Raw genomic sequence first — 24,820 nt, 5'->3', positions numbered from 1 at the left:
ACATGCATACAAGAATATAGAGTACATAAGATTGATTTGGACCCATGCGTAATGTTGCTGTCTTTCCAATCCTAAATAACCTTCGTCAAAGGTTATAACACCTAGATACTTGAGGCTTGTAACTGTGCCCAGCATCTGCCATCCACTCCTATTTCCTTTTGGATGACAATCTGTTTGTTTGTCTTTACCTTGGTTTTTTCAGCGCTGATCCCATCCCATACCTTACTAATGCTTGGTAGAGTTGGTTCATTAAAGTTTCCAGTTCTTGCTCATCTCCTGCAAAGCTATCGATGTTATCAGTGAAGCGCAGGTTGGGGATTTTTGTGCCTCCAATACTAACACAGCTGTTATGGTCTTCCGAAGAATTGGATATGACCTTTTCCAAGTATATGTTGGAGACAGTGGGTGAGAGAAGACACCCGTATCTGACTCCAATTGAAACAATATCCTATGATACCAGTGACGAGTAATGTAGATAGGGCCAAACGGTTCACAGTTAATTTCTTTTTCTTAGTAGGGTTGGTTATCTATTTCACTGCTGTATAAATGAAGATCTATCATATCTTTTTTAGCTTTTACAATTTTGCCTGACCGTATCATATAAATGTAAAATAAATTGCAATCCAAATTTTGCTATTCTTGGCAGCATCATATACTATTTCCAGTTATAATTCCTATTCATACCGATTTAGTTTTTTCAGTATTTATAGATCTGAAATTGCAGAATATTGGTGGATGTGATATAATTTGTCTTAAAGAGGCTTATCAAAGTGAGAGCGTTTTTAGTCAACATGTTTTACAATGTTGCTGACTTACATGTATATATGTGTAGTATGTTCACTTACTTTCGTATGAATGTGATTAACTGTAAGAACGTAAAATGAGTTTAACAAAATACCTTTTTCTTATGCAGTGAATTAAACATATAACGTTAAAACACTATATCGAAGAGACGAAACTAGTTTTATGCAACATTTCAATTAAACAGAAACTATAAAACATATCATAGTGGTTTATTACATTTTTCATGTTCTGAATATCCTATCAAAATGTTTCCTACTGTGTAACAGCCAGAATTATCACCTATCTTATACCAGTAGAACGCCAAAGTCTGAGCGAACGAATGAAGAATTGGATGATAAGTTGAAACATAATTGTTCCGATTCATATTTGTACTGCATATTGTGACGCTGTTTATATATATAAATAACTCTTTAATTTGCTATTTCTATCAAATGTAATATTCTAATTTTTTAAAGGTGTGTTTCGGTCGGGACGTAAGATGCAACAGATAATTAAAAGACAAACCAGAAGGATCAATTTAACAATCGTCTATTCACAGACTTAAACGGCAGAGGTTAAAAGTACTTCCGTCTCTAGGGTAATATACTAACAAATCGGTTAGTGGAATTGTCTAAGCTTGAGATATAGAACTACTGATAAGAGAATGGGATTTCCAGGTTCCTATTGGCATCCAAGTATTAGTTATGGTCATATTGGCGGTCTACATCATGAATATGCCCCGTCGTGCTCTCACAAGCAGGTTGACTATATTCATAATCATCAGGCTCACTTCTGAAATTACTCTTGACTGTAACACCTTTCATTAACATATTTATTTTTCTGTAAGCATCAACCATATGATTTCCTGCTCATTGATCATCATAGGCATTCCTCATCTCTGCTCATCCACGACCTACACTATTACAGTTAAAGGTCGTCAGCCCCAGTTGTGGTTTTGAATATACGAGATAGTTATAACTGGTCAAACAGTCAAGTGTGTCGTAACAATACCTTTGCCCCTAAGAAATAAAAGGAAGCCAGCATGTCTTGACCATTTGTATATTCCACAACATACTAACGTAATATGTAATATGGTTCAGTGTTTCACACACAAAAGACTGTTTTATTAGCTGCATATCTTTTCTTTCTAATAAACATTAAAAGGCCCAGCGTGGACGAATGGTCTAGAGCACTCACCTCTGCCGATAACTGTCATATCACCTTTATGCGTGTGGGTTCGAGACTCTGGATCGGGTTATGTGGGTATGTTAGAAAGTTGCCAGTAAGTTCCAGTGGGTTGGTGGTTCTTACTGGTTCTTGCATTACGTTTAATGTTTCCAAGGAAGAACATTATTTACAGAGGAGATTGATTATAAATCTGGAAAATCGTTACTGTTTTTAATTTGGCTAGATGTATAATCGCGTTGAAGTAGGTTAGAAAATTAATATCATATTGTTATCACCCACCCCCGTAACTACACGGTCTACCAGGAAACTCTAGAGACCGTCCCTTCTGCACGAAATATTTGTCTACTTAGAAAAAGTATCACGAATACAGATATTGCAAGTTGATGGGTTTCTCTTACTTAAAGATGACTGATTTTTATAAGTGATTTGAACACGTCACTAGCTATGCTGTTTAGTACTTACTGAAGAGTTTCAAAAATCAAAGGTTATTAGGAGTAAGTAACCATGCACCATTTAGATGGAATTATGCCGGTCACAATCAGTTATACGCTATGACAAAATATATTTTTGCAGTTTGTTTTCTTAAATAATTTATATGACAAGTAGTAATAAATACGTGATTAACCAAAACATATTAATATCATGATTGACCTCTGACCTTTCTCACAGGGACAGCAATGTGATCAATTAGCAGAGTCTTTCCATCAAGGTACGTGCCAGAGCTTGTTGATGCATGCATTCTTCATGCAATATGTGTATCCGTATAATGTATATTGTATAGACAGATATACTTCCCTTAAAAATACAAATAAATGTATACGCTTTTAAATGAAAATGTATGGAATATGGTACAATTATATTTTATCACGTAGTCCGTAGACTTTGCCTATAGTGTGTGCTTTTTTATATTTTTGATATTATAACATGTGAACATATCACTATGCGATTCTGATTGGTCAAAATAAGCCCATGAAATTAGTGTGTAGCATTCTCTTTATTGATTGGCTGCGATCGTGGGAAAGCATTTTAACCATACCTTCGCCAATGTTTTGTTGTCAATTAACATTTTGACCGCCATTAAAGGAACTGGGGGAAATATGATCTCATCTGTTTCTATAAGGCCAATTTACCCCCCACAGGGGTTTGTTATGTCATGTATAACATATCACATCATGAAAAATGCCTTAAAAAAACCATGACAAGAATAATATCAACAAGTAAAACTATTGGCATTGCTCAGTTGCTAACGAGGTGGGGGTGGAATGGCGGCATATCTTTAGCATGGAATCCACCTTAAGTACAAGATTGGCTTAAATGTGAACTTACTGAAGCAAAAAAGCCCACCTTTGTTCACAAAAGAATGTAGATTTAAATCGGTGTCTCCAACTGACAGAACTTTATCGAACCACGGCATAATTACGCGGTAAATATGCGATGCACGCCCGACTCAAAACGAGTATTGTTTACGTCTGCTGTACAGCCTAACAGTGGCGTCGCGCGGGGGGTGCGGACCGCACCGGGTGACACCATCTCAGAGGGGTGACACCAAAATGAAAAATTGCAAATTTTACAGAGCACACACTGCTCGGTCTAGTCGGATTTCATAAGCGGATAACCGATCATAGTTAAATACATGACTAGCAGGCACAGGGTCCCACCATGCAGTCTGCAGAGCGTCTGGTGCTTATTGTTATATTATACTGTGGACTTATTTTAAGAAGAAGAAATCCATGGTGGAAGTCTGGAGGGGTGACACCATGAGTTTACCGCACTGGGTGACACCAACCCTAGCGACGCCGCTGCAGCCTAATGTTCCATACTAAATACTGACCGCCATTACTCCAATACTCCTATAGCACCTCCCAAAACTTCAGTAACCAAAAGAGTCAACATAAGTAGGAATTTTGAAAATTCAAATAAGAACCAACAGGATGAACAACAGCGAATAAACTTGACCCCCCAGGGCACAACAAAGAAGATATACGCAGAAGCCGTAAAAAGGGGGGGGGGATCAGAAACAGTGACCATGAGAAAGACGCTGACAAACCTGGTAAAGATTTTACAAGGTCTAATAGATACGACATCACAAGACAAAATAATAGGAGGTTCCACAGATTCAAAAGTAGAAGAGAGTGGAATAAAGAAACAAAGCGAAGAAAATAAATTAAGAGAGGTAAAGATACAGTTTTAAACCTCTCACGTAAAATATTAACTGATAATGACTATATACTGTTAGGCAAAGGACTAAAATTTTGTCCCAAACCAAAAAGTCACAATAAAATTAAATTAGCTGAAGAAATTTTTAATTTCTCTAGACGCTTAAAATTAAAAGAATTCTTTTATGATAAAGAATACAAGAATTCAGAGAGTAAATCGATTTTTTTTTCATTCTAAAAAAATGGGATATTTTAACACAATTAAATCATCTTTTACACCAGCTAGTGGACGTGATTCATATTTAGATTTTTATATTGACGCGATCACAAAATAGATATTAACTGATAATAATTAAAAGCAATATCATAGTAATATTTCTAAGGACGAAATTAAGTCTTTATATAATCTAATGAATGACGACAGTATAGTTATTAAAAAGGCTGATAAATCAAACACTATTATTATTATTATGAATCAAGATGATTATGTTAAAGAAGTTGAACGTCAATTAAATGATGAAAAATACTACAAACATATTGACAAAAACCCGTCATTAGAAATTAAATCTAATATTTCAACATGCATTAATGAGATTGCTAAAAATAATAATTCCGTAATTGAGGAATTTGATACTTTCTCTCTTAACATACGTACACCTCATTTCTACATATTACCCAAAACTCATAAAAATCCTGACCATAATTTACCTTTAAATTATCCAGGACGACCAGTTATATCAGGTTATAATTCATATACTGAAAACCTATCCAAATTTATTGATAGTGTTTTACAACCTTTAATGAAATCACTTCCTTCATACATTAAAGATACCACTGATTTCATTAAAAAGTTGAAGTCTATTCCACAGCTATCTGATAACTCAATCCTTGTATCATTAGACGTAACATCACTATATACCAACATTCCGCATGCAGATGGTACTGAAGCATGTAAATATTTTATTGATAATAATCTTAATAATAGCACACTATCTATTGAAGATATATGTAAAATAATAAAATTTATCTTGGAAAACAATTATTTTCAATTCAATAACATGAATTACATACAAATAATGGGTACAGCAATGGGTAGTCCCATGGCAACTTCATACGCTTCCCTTTTCATGGGTAAATTAGAAAAAGATTTTCTTCAAAACGAAAAGTTTAATCCATCTGTTTGGTTTAGATTTTTAGATGACATATTTATGATCTGGAACCTTTCAAATGAAGAACTGAAAAAAATTATTGATCGCCTGAATCATTTTCATCCGACAATTAAATTTACTTATACTGCATCAAGTATGCATGTTTCATTTTTAGATGTAAATGTAATAAAAAATATTGATAACACTATCTCTACAAATATTCATGTCAAGGAAACTAATATCCACCAATATGTAGAATATTCTTCATGTCATCCCATGTCATGTAAAAACGGTATACCATATAGCCAGGCCAAAAGATACCGACGCATTATTTCAGATGATTGTCAATTACAAAATTCTTTGAATAAATTACGAACTTATTTCCAAAGTAGAAATTATCCTACATACATAATTGATTCTGCACTGAACAAAGCCTTTAATCTTACTCATTATGAGGTTTTAAACACAGCAGAATGTAAAATAGAGAGAGATGTAATTCCTTTCACAATACAATATAATCCTTCATTACCTAATATAGGTCGTATAATTAATAAATATTATAGTCTCCTAAATTTATCCAATAAAACTAGCGTCAAATCACTTTTCAAAATTAAACCAGTTCTTGCTTATAAAAGACCCAAGAATTTGCAAAATTTTTTAATCAGAACTAAACAGACAGAAAACAAAAAAATACACTTTTCGTCATCTAAATGTAACAGACACCGGTATTCTCAATGTGCAAACATAAGAGAAAGTACTTCTTTCAGTAGTGCTAATACAAAAGAGGTATTTTCTTTACGCGATAACACTAACTGCATATCAACTGATGTGATTTATTTAATAACCTGTAAAACATGTAGCATGCAATATGTTGGACAAACACTACAACAAGTTTCTAAGAGAATGAATAATCATCGCTTTCATATAAAAAATTATAGAGATCCTCAGTTTTCCTCTAATGTTTCAACACACTTTAACACCAATAATCACTCTCTACTTGATTTTTCTTTCATGCCAATAGATATTGTGTATGGTGACATGAATAGACTCATAAAAGAAACTTATTGGATTCATAAGTTAGATACTCTGTATCCTAATGGACTTAATGCTAATGCACTATATAAAATTGTATAATTTAAATTGATATATTGTATATCCTTTATAACAATATAATTATATGTATGACTGTTTGTTTCTAGTTTATTTTATTATTATAATAAATACTGGAAATACTTGGTCACAAACACATTACAGTAAATATGTGTATTTCCACATTCTATAATCTTCTTTTCACAAAAAATATCGCAACAATGTAATGTTTAGTTATGACGTAGAGTTTCAAGGTAAACACTATCACTCTGTTGTGTAGGCCAACTCAGTCCGGTACTGTTCACCTTATCAAACAAAGTGACATCACATGCATAGAACATTTTGTGTTGAAAAATGATTTTGTCTTCTGTAAAATGTTCTGATTATTTGGATGGACGCTTATTCTTTGATTTAAAGTTAGCATAATGTATAATCTACTTTTGCTATTTCATTTTTGTTTGGGACTATTTTTTACGCATAACAAATGAAAGGTGAAGCGTTTGTCAGAATTAACGAAATTCTTCATTCTTCTTTCTATCCAAATAATATCTACTGAAATAAAATCCATGCGATACAAAGAATCCCAAATGGATAATGATTTAATATTAAATTGATGAATTCGTCAAATAATGTCCAGCGTTTGCTCGCCAAGGCTCCAAGGTTCGCTAAAGCTGGACATTATTCAACTCGTTTCATAAATTCAAAATTAAATCATTGCCCATTTGAGATCCTATATTTATAACAAATGTAAGATAGATTTCTTCATTTAAACTTTTACATGGTACGAAACTCAATTTAAAAGCTATTTTAGTCATCCAGATCATATGTTTAACATTGTAAAGCAAAACAAAAATACCTTTTCTAGTTTTGCAAGCTGGTAACTTAATTTAATGTTCTCCGCAGAGACATTTATGCGTTTCTGGGTTTAAATAAGGGATTATTATATTCATACACAAACAACGAAAATAACTTGACCATCAACATCCAGTAACAAGAAGACTAACATTCGTTGTCATGGTGGAAAGTCACCGGCAGCAAGAAACGCGAATCTTTAAAGTCAAACATGTGTTGCTCTATAGTGTTTTATTTTGTCTGGTAGTAAGTTGTAACAAGTTCAATACATTACAGCGGAGAAACGTTCCTTATCAAATGGTATCAATTTTAAAGTTTAAATGAGCAGAAATTTTTAATTTGTACTAGTCCCAAACATTTGGTTCCATCTTTGAAGTAATCTTGCATGTGAAGACAACATAATTTACTCATTGATTTCTTCTTGCAAAACTTTTTCTCATAAGTTTTGACTTGAAAATGAGCTCAACCTATATATTAGTATAATTAATGGAAAGGCCTTGACAATAATTAAGAAAAACAGTTGAAACTAAAGAAAGCATTTTCCCCTCTAAGTTTCGAAAGTTATAAAAGAGGATTAAATATGATAAATAGAAAATACCACGAAGTTATTTTGAAATGATTTTGAGCCACCTATCTGTCTGTTTCAAACGTTTAACAACGATTTAAATCTTTTGAAACAGACAAGTCTGAAAATCTTATGACAAACGACAAATATAAATTGGGTCCCAGATGGTCGAGTGTTCTAAAGCGGTCGCTTTTACCGATCACTGCAATTTCACCTCTGTCCGCATTGGTTTGATTCTTCAGCTCAGCCAGTGCTGGTATGTGAGTAAGTTTGCTAGTATCTTCCCGGATGTCGGTGGTTCTTACTGGGAATCCCCCGGGTTCATCGTCTTCCATTTATAGAGGATGCCATGTATATTATATTTGTGCTTATAATGACGTTAAACCAACAACAATTATATAACTGTTATGTGAGCTTTCTTGAGTCAGAATAACCGTCTGCCCTACATTTATAGCTGTCATGACGAAATCAGTGTGCATAAATTTTTTTTTTCTATCTTACTCTTTTTATACTCAGGTAGACAAAAAGTGTGTAAGATATAGCTTGATTACTGTGAGAACCCTTGCCTTTGTCGATTTAAAGCAAAGCGCTAGTTTTGTGTTTTGTCGGAAATATTATTCTAGTTAGCCAGTTTTTGGAACATCCAAGATATCTGCATTACTTCTGGTGTTTGCGAAAATTGCCATGTGCGATCAAAGACCCTAGTGTCCAGTCATGTTAGAATGAGACTGCCCGTGTGATGATCAGAGGGAACTTAGCACATGAACAAAAGAAACTATTGAAATGGCCACTTTATAGCCGTATTGCTCAGGAAGCGAAAATTTATATATGTTAGTAACATTATCTCTGAGGTCCACCCATACATTCCTGTGAAATCAGAGTCTGGGTCACAAATTGGAGCCTATTCAGATCCCCGTCCTTACAAAAATATATACATTTACCGTGCTTGCAAAATCAAATTATTTATAAAACTAACATTGACCCCATCCGAATCCCTCATGGACTTAGGACTATCTTGAAAACTATTGAGATTCCCACTCTACATATGCATCTTCTCGGCTTACAAATTCCAATTTATAGATGCAATTGATATTGGCCATTATTTTCATCCTTACAATCTTTTTGGGTTTGAAAAGACATGGGCATACCGACCAAAAGTTTGCCCTTGCGGATTTTCGTACCCTCAAGACTCAACAGCCTCTAAACATAGATATAAAGTGCATGTATACCTGTTTTATACACATATAATTTTAGTAAAAGTATGCTTAACATACTATGTCGACGTTTGATAGATATAACATATTTAGGTACGTTTGCCTCTCATCGCGAAATGTTTGGTTCGGTTTATAGAAGTGGTATTGTATTCAAATCAGAAACAAAACAGTTATATTGATTTTTAAAGCAGAAGGTTTAATAAACTGATTTACTTCTACCTTAGTATGTGTATTATTATTTATATTAGAACGTACTTTTAGACGTTTAGGAAAAAACTTTTCAGGCGCATTATTTCACTGAGGTCAAAAACGTTTCATGTAACGTGGTTTTTATATATATCAGTTGTTGATGCATCATACTTGAGATCTAACGGTCGAAGGTTCGATTCCAGCACAGGCCAGCCAGGGTCGGCTGTTTCGGTTTGTCTTTGAAGTTCCAATTTTCTCTAGATGATATGGAAAATGTTATGCTGATATTGCCTTTAAAATTAAAAAACCAATATTCTGGGAACTTCTGAACAAACTTTGGCTTAGTTCTATAATGCTTATATGATACAACACACATCCTGGTACACTTATTGCACTCTCTTTACACATGATTTTACTAAATTAACGTAAAGTATACTTCTTAAACTATCCGACAGAAGGCTTTTTTTTTTTCGTCTGAATAAATATCATTATTTTTCTGTTTCAGTAAGTGCAAAGGGACAGATTCCTTATTTTAACCCAACAGAGAGTAATTATACATTCCATCGTGGAGAGCTGGCTATATTACATTGTTCCATACAAAATCTTGGTACAAAAACGGTAAGTGACTACGCATCTTTCTTTGATGAAAGACATGTTTTGAACTAATACGATTGCTTTAAAAATGATAGAAAGAGGCGATTTGAATGCAATATCTTGCATTAGACTTTTCCCACCTTTTGTCCATCCCTCATCGTCATGGATAGATTTTGTTACATTTCTCATTGTATATAATCGCTTTGTTCTCAAACGTCTGGGCAGATTTTGTAAGCTGTGGTATGTACTGTTTAGATTTATAAAGCGTAAATTTTGATGAATCGGAATGATTCCATGTGGCACTGATAAACGTAATCGAGGGTGTAGCTACTCATAGCGATGTATCCACACTTTCTGATCTCGATAATGAAACTGAATTCTTCTTTAATCTTCTTTTAACAGAGTTTCAACTTTTATAGTCACGCAGATAAGTCAAACAACGAACTGCTATATTTGAAATATTTAGTGTTTCATCTGTTATGTCCGTAGATATTCATATGTTATAGGATGTACCAGACAAGTATGCCTTTAGACAGTAAGAATACAGGTGTCTTTCTTGCTGCAGAATACTATCGGATAGCTTTAAAGGCCTTGACTGTTCAAATATTGAAAAACCTAATAACACTGGTCAACAGTGAAATCATTACTGACTTGAAAAGGCCCTAATCTGTAGTATTTTGGTGTGCCGAACACGAATATAACCGTGAAAAATTTGTATTGGCTCTCGTTTTGAAGATATTCATATACCTCATTTTCTATGTTTCACTGTGTAAATTTCTCCAGTAGGACTGCAGCAACATCCGGAATAATGATGTAACATTGCATAATACCATCATGCTCACATCATCCACAGTTGATTGCATCATTTTCTGATGCAATGCAATACTAATGCCATGCGGCTGCTGAAGTAAGTTGACGTCAGCAGTGTACTATACATGTGTAGGCCTATTATACTAATGCCAGGCGGCTGCTGAAGCTGACGTAAGCAGTGTACTATATAAAGCCCAATCAGATAGGTTCAGCATTTAAAATATTTTAGACGTTGTGTGAGACAGTTCAAGCTACTGTTACATAAAACTTATTATTTTATCCATTTACGTACAATAAAGAACAGTAATGCCTCGAAAGTGTGTTAATACCGCGGACAATTTTTGCTATATTTGTGGGGAAGTGACATTTGCCAACCAGAAGAAAAGTATCAATTCTCAAGTGAAGAAGGCATATCATCTTTACTTCGGATGCAAGGTTGGTGACCAAGACAAGCCTTGGGCTCCGCATATATGCTGTGCTACATGTACAACACAGCTTTCACAGTGGTTGAATTGCAAAAGGTCATCAATGCCGTTTGCAGTCCCAATGGTGTGGAGAGAGCCAAGCAACCACCTAAATGACTGTTACTTCTGCTTGGTTCCTCCTCTTTCCGGCGGAATAACGAAGCGAAAGAAGTCGAGAATAGTCTACCCAAACATTCCGTCTGCATTGAGACCAGTTCCACATGGTGAGGGATTTCCTATTCCAGAACCTCCAGCAGAATATTCTCTTGATTCATCTGACGAAGACAAAGGTGAGTCGACCTGTTCTTCTCCTGGTCCATCAGCATGCAGTGATCCAGATTTTCACTGTGGTGCATCATCAACCCCACACAGAATAACACAGGAAGAACTAAATGACCTGATTCGTGATTTGGACTTATCAAAGAACAAGGCCGAATTGCTAGGATCAAGACTCCAACAATGGAATCTTCTAGAAGAAGATGTCACAATTACTGCATATCGAAAGTGCCACCAGCAATTGGAGCCTTTCTTCAGAAAGGAAAGTAATCTGATATTCTGTTCCGATATTGAGGGCCTCATGAATGCTTTAAAAATCACTCATGACCCACAAGAATGGAGACTATTTGTGGACTCTTCGAAACTGAGTCTCAAGGCTGTGCTTTTGCACAATGGAAACATTCTTCCATCTATTCCAGTAGCGTATGCTGTCCACATGAAAGAGACATACGATAACTTAAGGCAGCTACTGAATTCCATTGAGTATAACAAGTACAGCTGGCACCTCTGTGGTGATTTGAAGGTAGTTGCCCTTTTAATGGGACTGCAGCAAGGATATACAAAATACATGTGTTTCTTATGCGAGTGGGATAGCCGAGCAAGGGAAATGCACTACATGAGGAAGGAATGGACTCACAGGCAGAATGTAGCCATTGGAGAGAAGAATATCCAACACCCAGCTCTGGTTGAGACTCAGAAAATCTTGCTACCACCCCTTCACATCAAACTAGGTTTGATGAAGAACTTCGTGAAAGCCATTGACCGGACTTTGCCAGCATTCCGATACCTGCATGAAAAATTCCCTCGACTCAGCGAAGCAAAGATTAAAGAGGGAGTTTTTGTGGGTCCTCAGATTCGAGAGCTTTTCAAAGATGACTGGTTCAACAACTTGCTGGAAGGTGACGCGAAACAAGCATGGAATGCTTTTCGCCTAGTTTCTACAAACTTCCTCGGAAATGTTAGGGCAGAAAACTATAAGGAACTAGTAGAAGACATGTTGATGAAGTATAAGAAACTTGGCTGCAATATGTCTCTAAAGATTCACTTCCTTCATTCCCATTTGGATTTCTTTCCTAGCAACTGTGGTATTGTTAGTGATGAACACGGCGAACGTTTTCATCAAGATATCGCAACAATGGAACAAAGATACCAGGGAAAATGGTCCACTACAATGCTGGCTGACTACTGCTGGACACTCCTCAGAGATGCTCCCGAACAGCTGTACAAGAGACAGGCGAAGAAATCTAAGATGTAGTCAATGACTTGATTTTTTATAGGTAGGCTATTACAGTTGACCTTTTACTATTGGAATGCATTTCGTTATGTAAACATTAATTTCTTGCAGATTACAAAAAAACTAGAGCCAATTTTGCAATTTGACTGTCATATTCGTGTTCAGCACATAAAAATTGATAAGAATTGACTAATTTTATTTCAGTAACATGACTTTTGTAAAAATTTGTTGTCCAGTGTAATTAGGCTGTTAAAGTTCTACATCTGACGAGTGTTTGTAGTTACAAATATAAATCCTTCCTCATAGACCTAAATAGTAGGACAATTCCAGTAACGAAAATCAGGCAAATAGTGGGAGGAACTTACCAAGAAAAGATGATGGTAATTACTGGATTATTCTGTTTCTTTTTAATTTTAACTACATGTAGAGTATTGTCCATTTTACAGCACTTTGAGCAATTTATTGGCTATATCATGCTGAAGAATGGGATCTGATTGCCTCTAGCAAGAACGCACCAAGAAAGCTGACACTTGGACTACTAGTCCTTCCAGTGTCATAGCAACTACACACGCAACCCAGGCAAATAGAAAGGGAATACAAGCCAAGAAGGGACCTAAAGTTCTCATAAAACATTTTTGTGGGGAGGGCGCCACAAACTTAAGTTTAAAGCGGGGGGGGGGGGAGGGGGGAAAAGAATTTATGCTGTTTCAGCTGAACTAAAGTAGCTCCAGTTATTAAATTCAATTTTGGAAAATTCGTAACGTTTTCGCGTTTGAAAACACCTCTATCCGTTTGTTACGAGTATCATATATGGGATAAAGACAAATAATGCGCTGATTGGCAACTCGATTCAGTCATAATCTTCCGTACTTTACAACCATAAAAAGCTCTTGAAAGTATCAAAAATAAATGTTACCTATTATTATATACCAAACACAACGATTACACTTCCAAATGAAAATGTTAAACAAAACTATCCATTTGTAAACATATTTAATCTGTATTTTTGCATTTTATTTGTCAGAGAAAATTACAGTAAGGTGAAATAATGTTTTAAAAAAACCTGGATAATTTTGACTAAAGACTGAATTCTCCAGAAATATAACTCATTTTTGTCAGCCGTAATTATTGTGGTCATGCTATTCACTTCAATGTTAACATTAATTTGTTGAAAAAAGCAATCGAACTCTCGTCTGTGGCAACGACGGGGATGAATGGGTATATTGAGACTGTAATTCCATTGGCGTCTTGCATCTTTAGAAACTAGAAAGAATTTCGTCTTGAAATTGACCAATATCATTTTATTAGTTAACTTGTATCAAGAACGCTTATATTCAAACTGTTGCGCATTACTGTATTTATTGGTTGCTGCATTTGTATGGGAAAATATGAACGAGTTTTTTTCGGAGTAATACTACACGACCTTTGCGAGTGGAGTGTTTATTCGAAAAATCAGTTCATAATACTCACACAAATGCAGTTACCTTTTTAATATATGCTTTTTTCTAATTATAAGGCTTAATTATAAACAAATACACTACAAGAAACAAAGTGATTGAATTCATACTGTATTCAAAAATAGATACACAACAGTAGATTGATAAATAACTAGAACAAATATTAATGCGCACATAAGCAGCCCATTGACCTTTGAACTTCATCGCGCGATCGACAGTAGTTTCAAAAATAATTTTCGTTTTGTTCTACATGAAATTGAAATTTTGAATCATAATTTGAATGAACGAGCACAATGTTTCCATTTGGTCTGGAATGGATAAATTTTGAATTTGTGATAATTATTTTATTGTTGAATAGCGTTTCATAATATTCGAGTCCACTTACTGCTAACATTAATTATATTGTCTGAGACAACAAATAAGTTGATGAAAGGTGTGTTCCTTATGAGAAATGTCTCTACATCTTTATTTAAATTTTATAACTAAAAGAAAACAGCAAATAATTTAATGTTATGGGAATTATGATATATATTAAACCTGGAAATAACTTTGTTTTATGAAACTACATTGAGTGATCATGTTTGTTTGAATAGTTTGTATTTCTTTCTTATTTGGAGGGGTGGGAATGGTCACATTTCTTACTGTGACTGTGATATAGTGGATAATGCGATAAATGCATGTTGTGATTGAGACGAGGCCTTGAAGTTTAATGCTTTTTCCCTATTAACTGAGAAGACATGGTCACTCTCCTTGGCTTGTTGCACTTATGAATTTGATTAAAACGACAAACGACACCATCTTCTGGTGCACCTTAACACCATGCGGGTAAACATCACATTCACTCAAAAGCTTCATTTGGGGCAATAGAGCCTAGAGTTTTTATTCGGAGCAATAGTCAGATGAGTAACTAAACCTACATTTTGACCAGTGTAACTTATGAAAAGCAACACATTCTGCGAATGGTGACAAACAGCTGCACCAAAATTAACATATTTGCTCTTCAGCAGATATGCTTCTGTAGATAAATTTAAAGAAATGATTAAAGACATCATTGAACAGCAAAAAATGAAATATAATTAATATATTGAAGCCTGGTTGACTGCACAAATATAAATTAATTGTGGAAACTTATTAAACTGGACAATGTGATATATATATATATATATATATATATATATATATATATATATATATATATATATATATATATATATATATATATATATATATATATATATATACACGGCTAATACAAATGGTGGAGTAAGCACCCGGGCGAAAACCCGGTAAGAAACACACACACACCACAGGGGAAGCTACTTTCAGCTATCGAACCCACTATGACCGAGGAGAGATGGCAGTTATCGGTAAAGGCGAACAATTTAAACCACTCTGCAATCTAGATTTCAAAATATAAATCTATATATGCCAAAAGATTTTCTTCCTTGTTTTATGGAAGAAATATTTCAAATCAGAGGACTTAAAGGAGAGAATATTAAGCAATTGTTTTATTGCAGCAAAGAAGCAAAGAAGTTGGCTTGTTTAAAGCCGAATAATGTGCCAACAAATTGTAAAGGATAATGCAATGTAACATATGGTGTCACCAACATCTTTACTTGAGATATTTATCTGTGTACAGTTTTTGTAGTATAAATGGAAATTAAAGCATCTTACAATATTGGTTCGAACAACTATTTGAGCAGCTTGTGAAAAATCCAAATGATATAAAATTCACAGAACCATTTTAAAAAACTCGCTAACGACATGGAACTAGGATTCTTGTGATAAGACATTTAGTGGCGCGAGTAAACAAATAACTTTAAAAGTTTTAAAATGCTGAATGATAACAATTCTAAAAATTGTATTCATGTGTCTGGAAATTAGAGATAATAGATCGAAGTTACCAATATGTAAAAGACTTCAAGGGATGCCTCGAATTGGACTCTGTTGGCGTCTTATATGATTAATGTGTGGAGAAATACACCATGACATTACGAAGAGCTTTGGGATGTCTGCATGAATAATTAGATCCGTGCTGGATAATTGTACTTGGACTAGTTTATGATATTAGCTTGGAATTAAAGGTGCTGATAGATTGTGATATGCTTCACACGAATGAATAGGAAGTTAAAAGAGGAATTTGCATGATATTTATAGGTTACTGCATTTTTCTGGAAGGCAGAAGTGCAGTATGGCTCTGAAAAACAAACGAGTTCATATTTTCCTATGCAAATGCAGGAACAGTTTTATTATATACGCATTTTGTTTTCCTACTGTTATGTATATTTGGTTTAATTGTATCTGATTTGGTATATGTTTATTTCATTTTAATTGTTTGTTTTGTCAGTTTTAAATTATTTATATTTTTCATTACATGCTATTTTAATGTAAATTTATTAACCGGAGATGATACTTTCCCCAGAAAATAGTTTGACCTTGATTGTTTTTGTAAACACCAGGTGTTGATCTAGATCATAAACTTGATTAAAAGTTAGTAGTAACCACGTAAAATAGTTCTATTTTTATTTTAAAATGATTATTTGTTTTCGAGGTCATGATGAGACTACGTGTTTAAGGTGTAAACAATTTTTTAAAAATTTTTTATTTATTAGAATAAAATGATTGGTTTTCGACAGGGCCACACTGGGTGTACGTGATCTTTAACAAGAACATATTTTCGACGAGGTTCTGGAACATGATCACGTGACCCCCTTTTTACATTTTAGAATACGATATAACCTTTGTTTTGGAGAGATATTCTCAGTGGTAGCTGGGCTTTTTCTCTACACTGGAAGGTGTATGTTGATCTGTTTGGAGTTATGTCAAATTACTTGGATTCAAAAGGATCAATTTTTTTTCCTGGAAAATACGTGTGCTCATGTGCAATTCTTAATCAAAGACAGTTCTTATAAAAATTTATTCAGATTTCCGAAACCGAAGTGGTATTCCTTGTTTGTAATAGTAACTGTAGTCTTCAACACTACATATTACAGCATACGTCATCGTCTTAAATCTTGGATTCTTCATCGGGATTTGAACTTGAAATCAGTAGAAAATTTTGTTATTAGCACTACTAAAATTTTATTCGTGGATTATTCTTGGATTATTTTATTTTTATTTGATTCTTAAAATCGTAAGTGTTAGTTCATATTTTTTCATTTGTATAACAGAGTTTTTCCCGGAAAACATATTGTTATATTTTTTCAAAGCTTGGTTTTACTCTTTCTTGTATTACTGTTTATTCAAGCCTAAACACGTAATATATGACTACCTAAGGCTGAATAATAATATGTTTTACAAGAAACAAAGTAATTGAATTTATGCCATATTCTAAAGTAAATAACCAAGCGTAGTAAAACAAATACATAAAATAGTATTCATGCGTGTAAAGCATTGATCTTGGTTGTATATAACACGCTCAGTCAAACTTTAAATTGAAATTTAGAGTCGTATTGTGAAATACAACAACATTTTGGTCTGGAATGGAAGCATTTTGATTTTGTCGATCCAATTAAATTCTGCATTTCTAGCTGTGATCAGCTGGGTTAATTTGCGTGTGGTGTACTTGTGGTTGGAGGAACTGGCCTTTTACATATATTTCTGTTAAATCTTTGTTAGTTTAGAATGATAAGGTGCAGAAAAATATGAAATTCTTGTAATGGAACCACTCAAAAAGGCTTAGGATTAAATGTAATTCGAAGTTGTGCCTCAGGTTGGTTTAAAACTGTTAAATAGAGCAATTGTATTCCATGAAGACCATAATTAAAATCATTAATTATTCTTTGAGACAAAATGTTTGCATTGATTTACAAAAGGATTCATTTATGTTGAATAATGCTCAGTGCGGTAAGGAAATGTATACTTTATGAAAGATAATGAATGTTAAAACCTTCACTACAATTAGCAAATATTGTACATTTAAAACTGATATTTCATTCCAAAATGAACATTCATATACAGAATGTCATAATATTAAGTTCGATGAACAAACATATCAAGTTAATCAAAACAACTTATGGTGGTTTGCCAGTGCTAGATGTACGTAAGCTGTTCATGCATGACTTCTACTTTAGCAACCTATTGAGAAACGTTTAGTGGCATATGTGGATCATATTGCATCAAGTTAGAGACTATACAATAAAAGAAAATATAAATTTTGTGACACAAGTTACTGCAAAAACCATAACATGTTTACGTTCTTCCGGTGAATAAAAGATTTCCAGTAATTTTACTGATGTGGAAAATGGTGCACTAACGTTAATTTTAAAAATAAGCTATATACGTTTAGATCCGACAAAGATGCCAAGACAGTATGCAAGGATACAAAATATTTGTTACAAAATACAAATTACAAAGGTAGCTGCTTATCTAACAAAACTGTAAAACTCTTGTTAGATGCTTTGTAAATAAATGTTGGCCAAAATCCTCACTCTTCTCTCAGCGGGGGACAAAAGACCGTCTTAATCCTTGCCCTCCTTAAAGGACTTTACCGATACTTGTTTTAGCATAGTTTTATGCTCTGCCTATCTATCCTTCGAATAGCATACACCGAACACAGGAATGGATTTGGACAGATCCTAAGATAATTAACAGTCCTTGTCCCAGGAGAGAGAGGCTTCACGACCAGCTATGATTAATCTATAATATCTTCTCGAGTGAATCTACCCGGTAAAGTATCAATGACGGTTCATGGACAAAAGCCTTGACAGCATTCACCTTATCAGGCTGTCATGCACAGCATAACATTTGATTGCTCACACAGAATTACATTTCGGTGCTTAATGACCTTTTAGGTGACGGTTACCTGAGTCACCATTGTTTCATATTAGGACATTAGCAGCCTTGAAGACTGCCTGAAAATGTTATCAAAATGCGTGTACAGTGGATATGCTTTCCGTAGCTACTGTCTGAATCTAAGCATTCTACATTCGTGCTTAAGACCACCGATTATCCAATTAGGTTTATACAATGCTAGCAAAATCAACATGTTAAGTTGACACTAGTTTTAATATAGTGAGTCTCATTTTTAAAATTAATCTTCAGAGCGAATACGCATTACTAACCATATAAATGGTGTATATTTAAAGACCTTTGCAACATTTCGGGGTGAGTATTCTAGCTAAACCGTTCAGGGATTTAATTGACTGAAACATTATATGTATAAGCACAAAAAGGCCTAGCAGTGCTGGTGGCTAAACAGTGCTAGATGCATCCAATTACTCTTTCTGGACTGGAGGAAATGGGCAATGTGTGTGTGTGTGTGTGTGTGTGTGTGTGTGTGTTATTTGAATTTTTAACGTAGCTTTAACGTTTAACAATTTCTTATCGCTACGATGTCTGCAGTGTGGCAGTTTACATTGATGTCTAGCACTGGGTATCATTCAGTGGACATGTAGCATGATGTTTCATATTGACACCAGGTCGACCAGTCCTAACACCAACCTCTTAATGCTGAGCGCCAAACGAGACAGCTGCTAGTACTTTTTGTAAGTCTTTGGTATGACTCGGCCGGGGTTCGAACCCAAGACGTCCAGCATCCGAGGCTGAAGTTCTAACCACTAGGCCATCGAAGCGGTTTGGAAATGTGCGATGATGAAATAAAAAGACTTTATTGCCTTCATGTGGACTGTATCAAAGCGGTGATGATACAAACTCTGGTTCAGGGTGCTGATGTACAGGGAAATATATTCATTGGTACTACACATCCCATAAAAGGATTCGCCGAAACTAGTAAGCTACCGTGGGAAAGATCCTATGCATGCAATGTCGAACCGCCGCCCTAACTAGACCTGCCAGTTTTATGATTGATGTTATAAAACAAGTAATTCGCCCGATGCTACAGTCTTTGTATAGGAACTCCGGTCATGTGGCGCATAATAAACACAGAGAAACACTTTTCTGCTAGGCCCAGTCGGTATAGTTATAGCGGTAGGAACATTTGTCCACTGACGATGGAGGTGGATTACGATCAAGTGTTTGTCTTACAATATCACTCCATTTTCCGAGCAGTTCTTCAGCTTCGTTAGATCATTTGGTACTACAAGCCGAACGGCCTAACAGTTATTCGCAGCTGTTTTTACTTTCGAAAGAGAGCGGTTGTGTGGGATTAAGGACACGGGGTTTTACATTTATTTATCTTACAAATTGTGGGATATTTCCACTCAAAAGGGGTTTGTGACGGGTGGAAACTTTATTGCCCAACGCACTTCCTGTGATTCACTCAGTAACACTCTCGGAATCTGGATTTCAGATTTGAAGATCTAATCAGCAAGTAGCCGTAGCTCCGCCTGCCGAATCTCCACGAGCCGAAAATTGACCTCGGACTAATTCTGCATAGGCCGATACTGTCATTTTGCTTTTTCTGGCAACACTAAGCTTGTTCTTTGCAATTTTAAATTAATATATACAAAGGATACATTAAAATAGACCAAAATGAGCAAAAAATATTACTTTGAAAAGGATAGTGTACCAGATCATAAAACTGAAAACAGACCATAAAACCAACGACATAATTATGCATGTCAGTTTAGTTAATTCGCGAACAACCTCTTTAAGTCATGTTATGTTATGGTTACAATACTCTCGCCACCTTTTCGTCCTTCTTATATAAATAATTGTTTCTCTTCTATCAAAATATACAAGTGTACATCTTCCACTAATATTGTTTAGTCTAACTCTGGATTCTGAAATATATTGCTGAAATCTTACTATTGTATTTTCATGAGTCTCATATTGTTCACGTAGAAATAATGTTTCAACAACTAATGGACAATTATTTTTATAGCGGAAACATGCAGAATGATATTGGTTATATTTTGTACAAGAGCGCCATGATATATATATATATATATATATATATATATATATATATATATATATATATATATATATATATATATATATATATATATATATATATATATATATATTTATTTATTTATTTTTTTTGGGTGATATATATATATATATATATATATATATATATATATATATATATATATATATATATATATATATATATATATATATATATATATAATCACCCAAAAAAATACTTTGGTTTAGTGGACACAATTTTTGGACTACTCCCCAGGTATCTTAGAGAAACAAAACCCATTATGTTCCATCATTTGTCATTAAATAATGTATTTTTTCAGCAGACATTTGTTGCCAGTATTCAATTAAATAGTGTCACGCATGGAAACATCTTTCACATCAGCTGGCGTAGATTCTCCAAACCTCGAATGCATAATTTTAAGGTTATCCAATCATGTTGATGAGGAATATTAAAGTTATTACAGATTACAGATTATGTTTGATTGATTTAGATCTATATTGTTGTTTATTGGAATAAAAGGTAGACCATAAGGTATTAGTATGGGACGACGGGTTCTCTTTCCTCCTTTCTTTTCTGTCCTGAATGTAAACCTGAAATATGCACATTTATTGTAAAGACTGAGGTATAGGCTAATCTGATAAATGTCAGTAAGATATTTCGCATCGTGGTGTTGCCATTCATACTGCTCTATTTAGTTGATGTAGCTCATTTATGCAAGCATTTCATATCATACTTTATTTCTTTATTTGTATTTCAGTAAATCATCAGCAAAGTTAAGTGTATGTATCCAGAATTTGTATTGGTTTTGTACAAAATTATATTTTTGTGCAATATATTTTTACAGCTGTAATATTTGTTTAATGCTTTTATTAATTGAGTGTGTGTGGGTGTGTGGGTGATTAGGATTTTTAACGGAGCTTTAACAATTTTTCACTCATATCGTTACAATGTCTGCAGTGTATTCTAACACTAACCATTAATGCTGAGCGCCTAACGAGGCAGCTGTTCGTGCCATTTCTGTAAATCTTTGGTATGACTCGGCTGGGGTTCAAACCCACAACCTCCCGCTTCCAATAAGCCAGTGGAGCGGTCCATTTATTAATTGAAGCATCAAGCTGAGTTGAAGGACATGGATAAAGTGCACTGCTTGCAGGACATTTCTTATTTTTTATTTTGTCGCATCTTGTTAAACGAAGATCATCATTTAATTGTCACAAATTCCATAACTAAACTAAATCATAAACTCACTATTATCAAAAATAAACAACCTACGTTGTTTTATTACTAAACATTTTATTTCATACTATTTGTTTTTACGAACATTAAGCTCAAATGGTATGAGCTTATAATTGGGATATTAGGGACTAACAAGGCTTTATACAACAGTAGCATAGGATTAAAATATATAGACAATGTACCTCATAGCTCTCTTGATTTTCCAAATAAGGATAAAACTATATTTTTTAAATTATAATTATATATATTAATTGCGAAATATTTATCTTAGTGCAAAAGTTATACTTAAAAACGTATTTGTTTTGATTAGTTAATATTTGTTATTTCATTTTGATGGGAAGATGGACAGATAAATATTTTGTAATCTTAGCGTGTAGATGAGCAGATAAATCGTTTATAATTTGCATTATTGGTTGGCACACAGACTAATAATTTATAACATTGATATATAGAGAGACATATATTCGTGGTCTTACTGGTAAATGAATAAACAACTGTTAATATTATTGGTGGAAAACTGGATAGACATAATGGTAGGTAGATGGGCACATATTTTATAACGTTTATTATCTGAGGACAAATGTCATAAATGATTTTATTATTATAATATATATATATATATATATATATATATATATATATATATATATATATATATATATATATATATATATATATATATATATATATATATATATATATATATATATATATATATATATATTGTACTATTCCTGGGTTGATTAACAGGAAAATATTTTATACAAAACTGATCTGCGGTGTCGTTGTCTTAGAAAAGGTTATATCTGAAGGAAGGATAATGGATCCAGCAAAATTGGAGGGGTATTAGGATAGAGTTTTAGTGACCAGAAAAAGTAATTAAATTATTATGCGACCTTTATTTCATAGATTCGGACATATTTCATAATTTAAACCGAATTTGTCCGATATTGTAATCATTTGTTTGAAAAATGAAATCCCATTATTAGCCAATTAAACTCTTAGAACAAAGAACTAAATTTACATTTCGATCCTGAAATTATATACAAATATTCATGCAATTAAACAAAGGTTAATTGATTCAGATTAAAAAATATCACTAATGTCAGGATATTTTTATACAATTATCTGACTTCTCCGGACCCCGATGTACACTATCATTAGCGTATATGTACTTTTTACGAGATTTCCATAGACCTTGAATTAAAATTAAGTTTCTAAAGCAATTTCAAACAAATTAGTAAAATCAAAACACAGTACTGCCATTCACTGTTACTTTGTATTATATCTATTTCTCAGCAGGAAACAATGGCCTTTCTTGCGAATAGCATGGTGAAGAATGAAAATGTGAAATCGACGACTATTCTTTCATTCTTGCAAATTTCATGTGATTAATTCAAACAAAGTGATATTATGAGAATAAATTGCTAATACAGAAAAATATGATATGATATGAAAACAGAAGATGATATTTATATTACAATAAAAATAAGTATATCACAACACTCATAGAGCAGCTCAGAACACATATACGTAAATGTTCACACATTTGCTTCTGGCGAATATCTTCCGAAGAACAAAAACTGCATAAAGAGACCGAAAATCACAATTGTATCACATGAACACTCTAGAGGCAATTATCCATATCCATTCCTCTTCTCAGAGATGCATCATGTATTTGTCTCGTGGGATTTAGATGTCTGGAATTAGGTTTCCGAACATACTAATTGCTTGCAAACCCCCAGAAAACACTTTCGAGATTGTCGTGTCAGGAGACATTTGACATGAATATAGTCGAATAGTGGATAATTCATGTAGTTAAAATGGAATAGATAATGACGTATGGAATAATTCCAGACAACGCAGTGTGTAATCTAGTTTTCATTCGTATGATGGCAATGGAATAATGATGCATCAATCTGCTTGTAATTCTCTATACTCCATACTTTCCAATTCAATGCATTCTTAGATTCTTACCAGTACAGTCATATGTTATTAAAACGTATTTTGAAAGCTGTGTTGAAAGCAAGATTTATCTGCAGTGATAATTTCCGTTGATTATTTAATGTTTTTCATATCGAAAAATTATGTACATTGAATTAAGGATTAATAAGAATATTCACATATTTGACAAAATATGTCTACATATTCGACAAAATATGTCTACATATTCATCACATAGGTTGATAGGCAAGTAATATAAGTGCATATTATATGAGAAATTCATTTAACAGTCATACTAAACCAGAAGAATATTAAAGTATATTTAGGTATTGTTGCTAATAAGCCTATTAGATTTTACTGAGTCTAAATTGGTCAGATCGGATCTTCGTCACTACATTTTTTCCTTCCCATATCGGTAAAAACAATATATGATAATTCAGTGTATCGCATGACACTAATTATACCTCTTTTTAAAAATCTTTTTCATACTATGTCTGTATTATACAAACACTATATCATTTTGTGACAAATTCAACGACAGCTGCATTATCCTTAAAATCTTTAATTTTCGACATGCTCCAGTGATTAGCGCATTCATTGATTCGTGTTAAATTTTAATGATTTTCTTGTATTTTGCCTTATTTTGAACTAGTTTGATATTTTCAGCTGTTCCATCGCAGCCGCTAAAAATTAGGTGTCCATTAGTTGACTCATTTTAAAAATGTCACTTGAAATACGCATATTTCTTTTAGGTGAAAAGGAATCAACCTTGAGGTATTACTT

At 33.7% G+C, this 24,820-nt stretch overlaps 1 protein-coding gene across 1 annotated transcript in view; it reads left to right on the top strand.

The window, feature by feature from the left end:
- Positions 1–24,820, top strand: part of LOC149801842 (zwei Ig domain protein zig-8-like) — a 172,454-nt gene that overhangs the window by 104,959 nt on the left and 42,675 nt on the right. Inside the window, exon 2 of the mRNA XM_089956854.1 lies at positions 9,690–9,802. Coding sequence (XP_089812980.1) covers positions 9,690–9,802 — 113 coding nt within the window. The remainder of the gene's footprint in view (positions 1–9,689; positions 9,803–24,820) is intronic.

Source organism: Sinohyriopsis cumingii, chromosome 4 (assembly GCF_028554795.1).
Source record: "Sinohyriopsis cumingii isolate HCF-2022 chromosome 4, ASM2855479v2, whole genome shotgun sequence".
Taxonomy (NCBI): domain Eukaryota; kingdom Metazoa; phylum Mollusca; class Bivalvia; order Unionida; family Unionidae; genus Sinohyriopsis; species Sinohyriopsis cumingii.
Note: the sequence above shows the minus strand (reverse complement) of the source record. Positions and strands in the feature narration are given on the sequence as shown.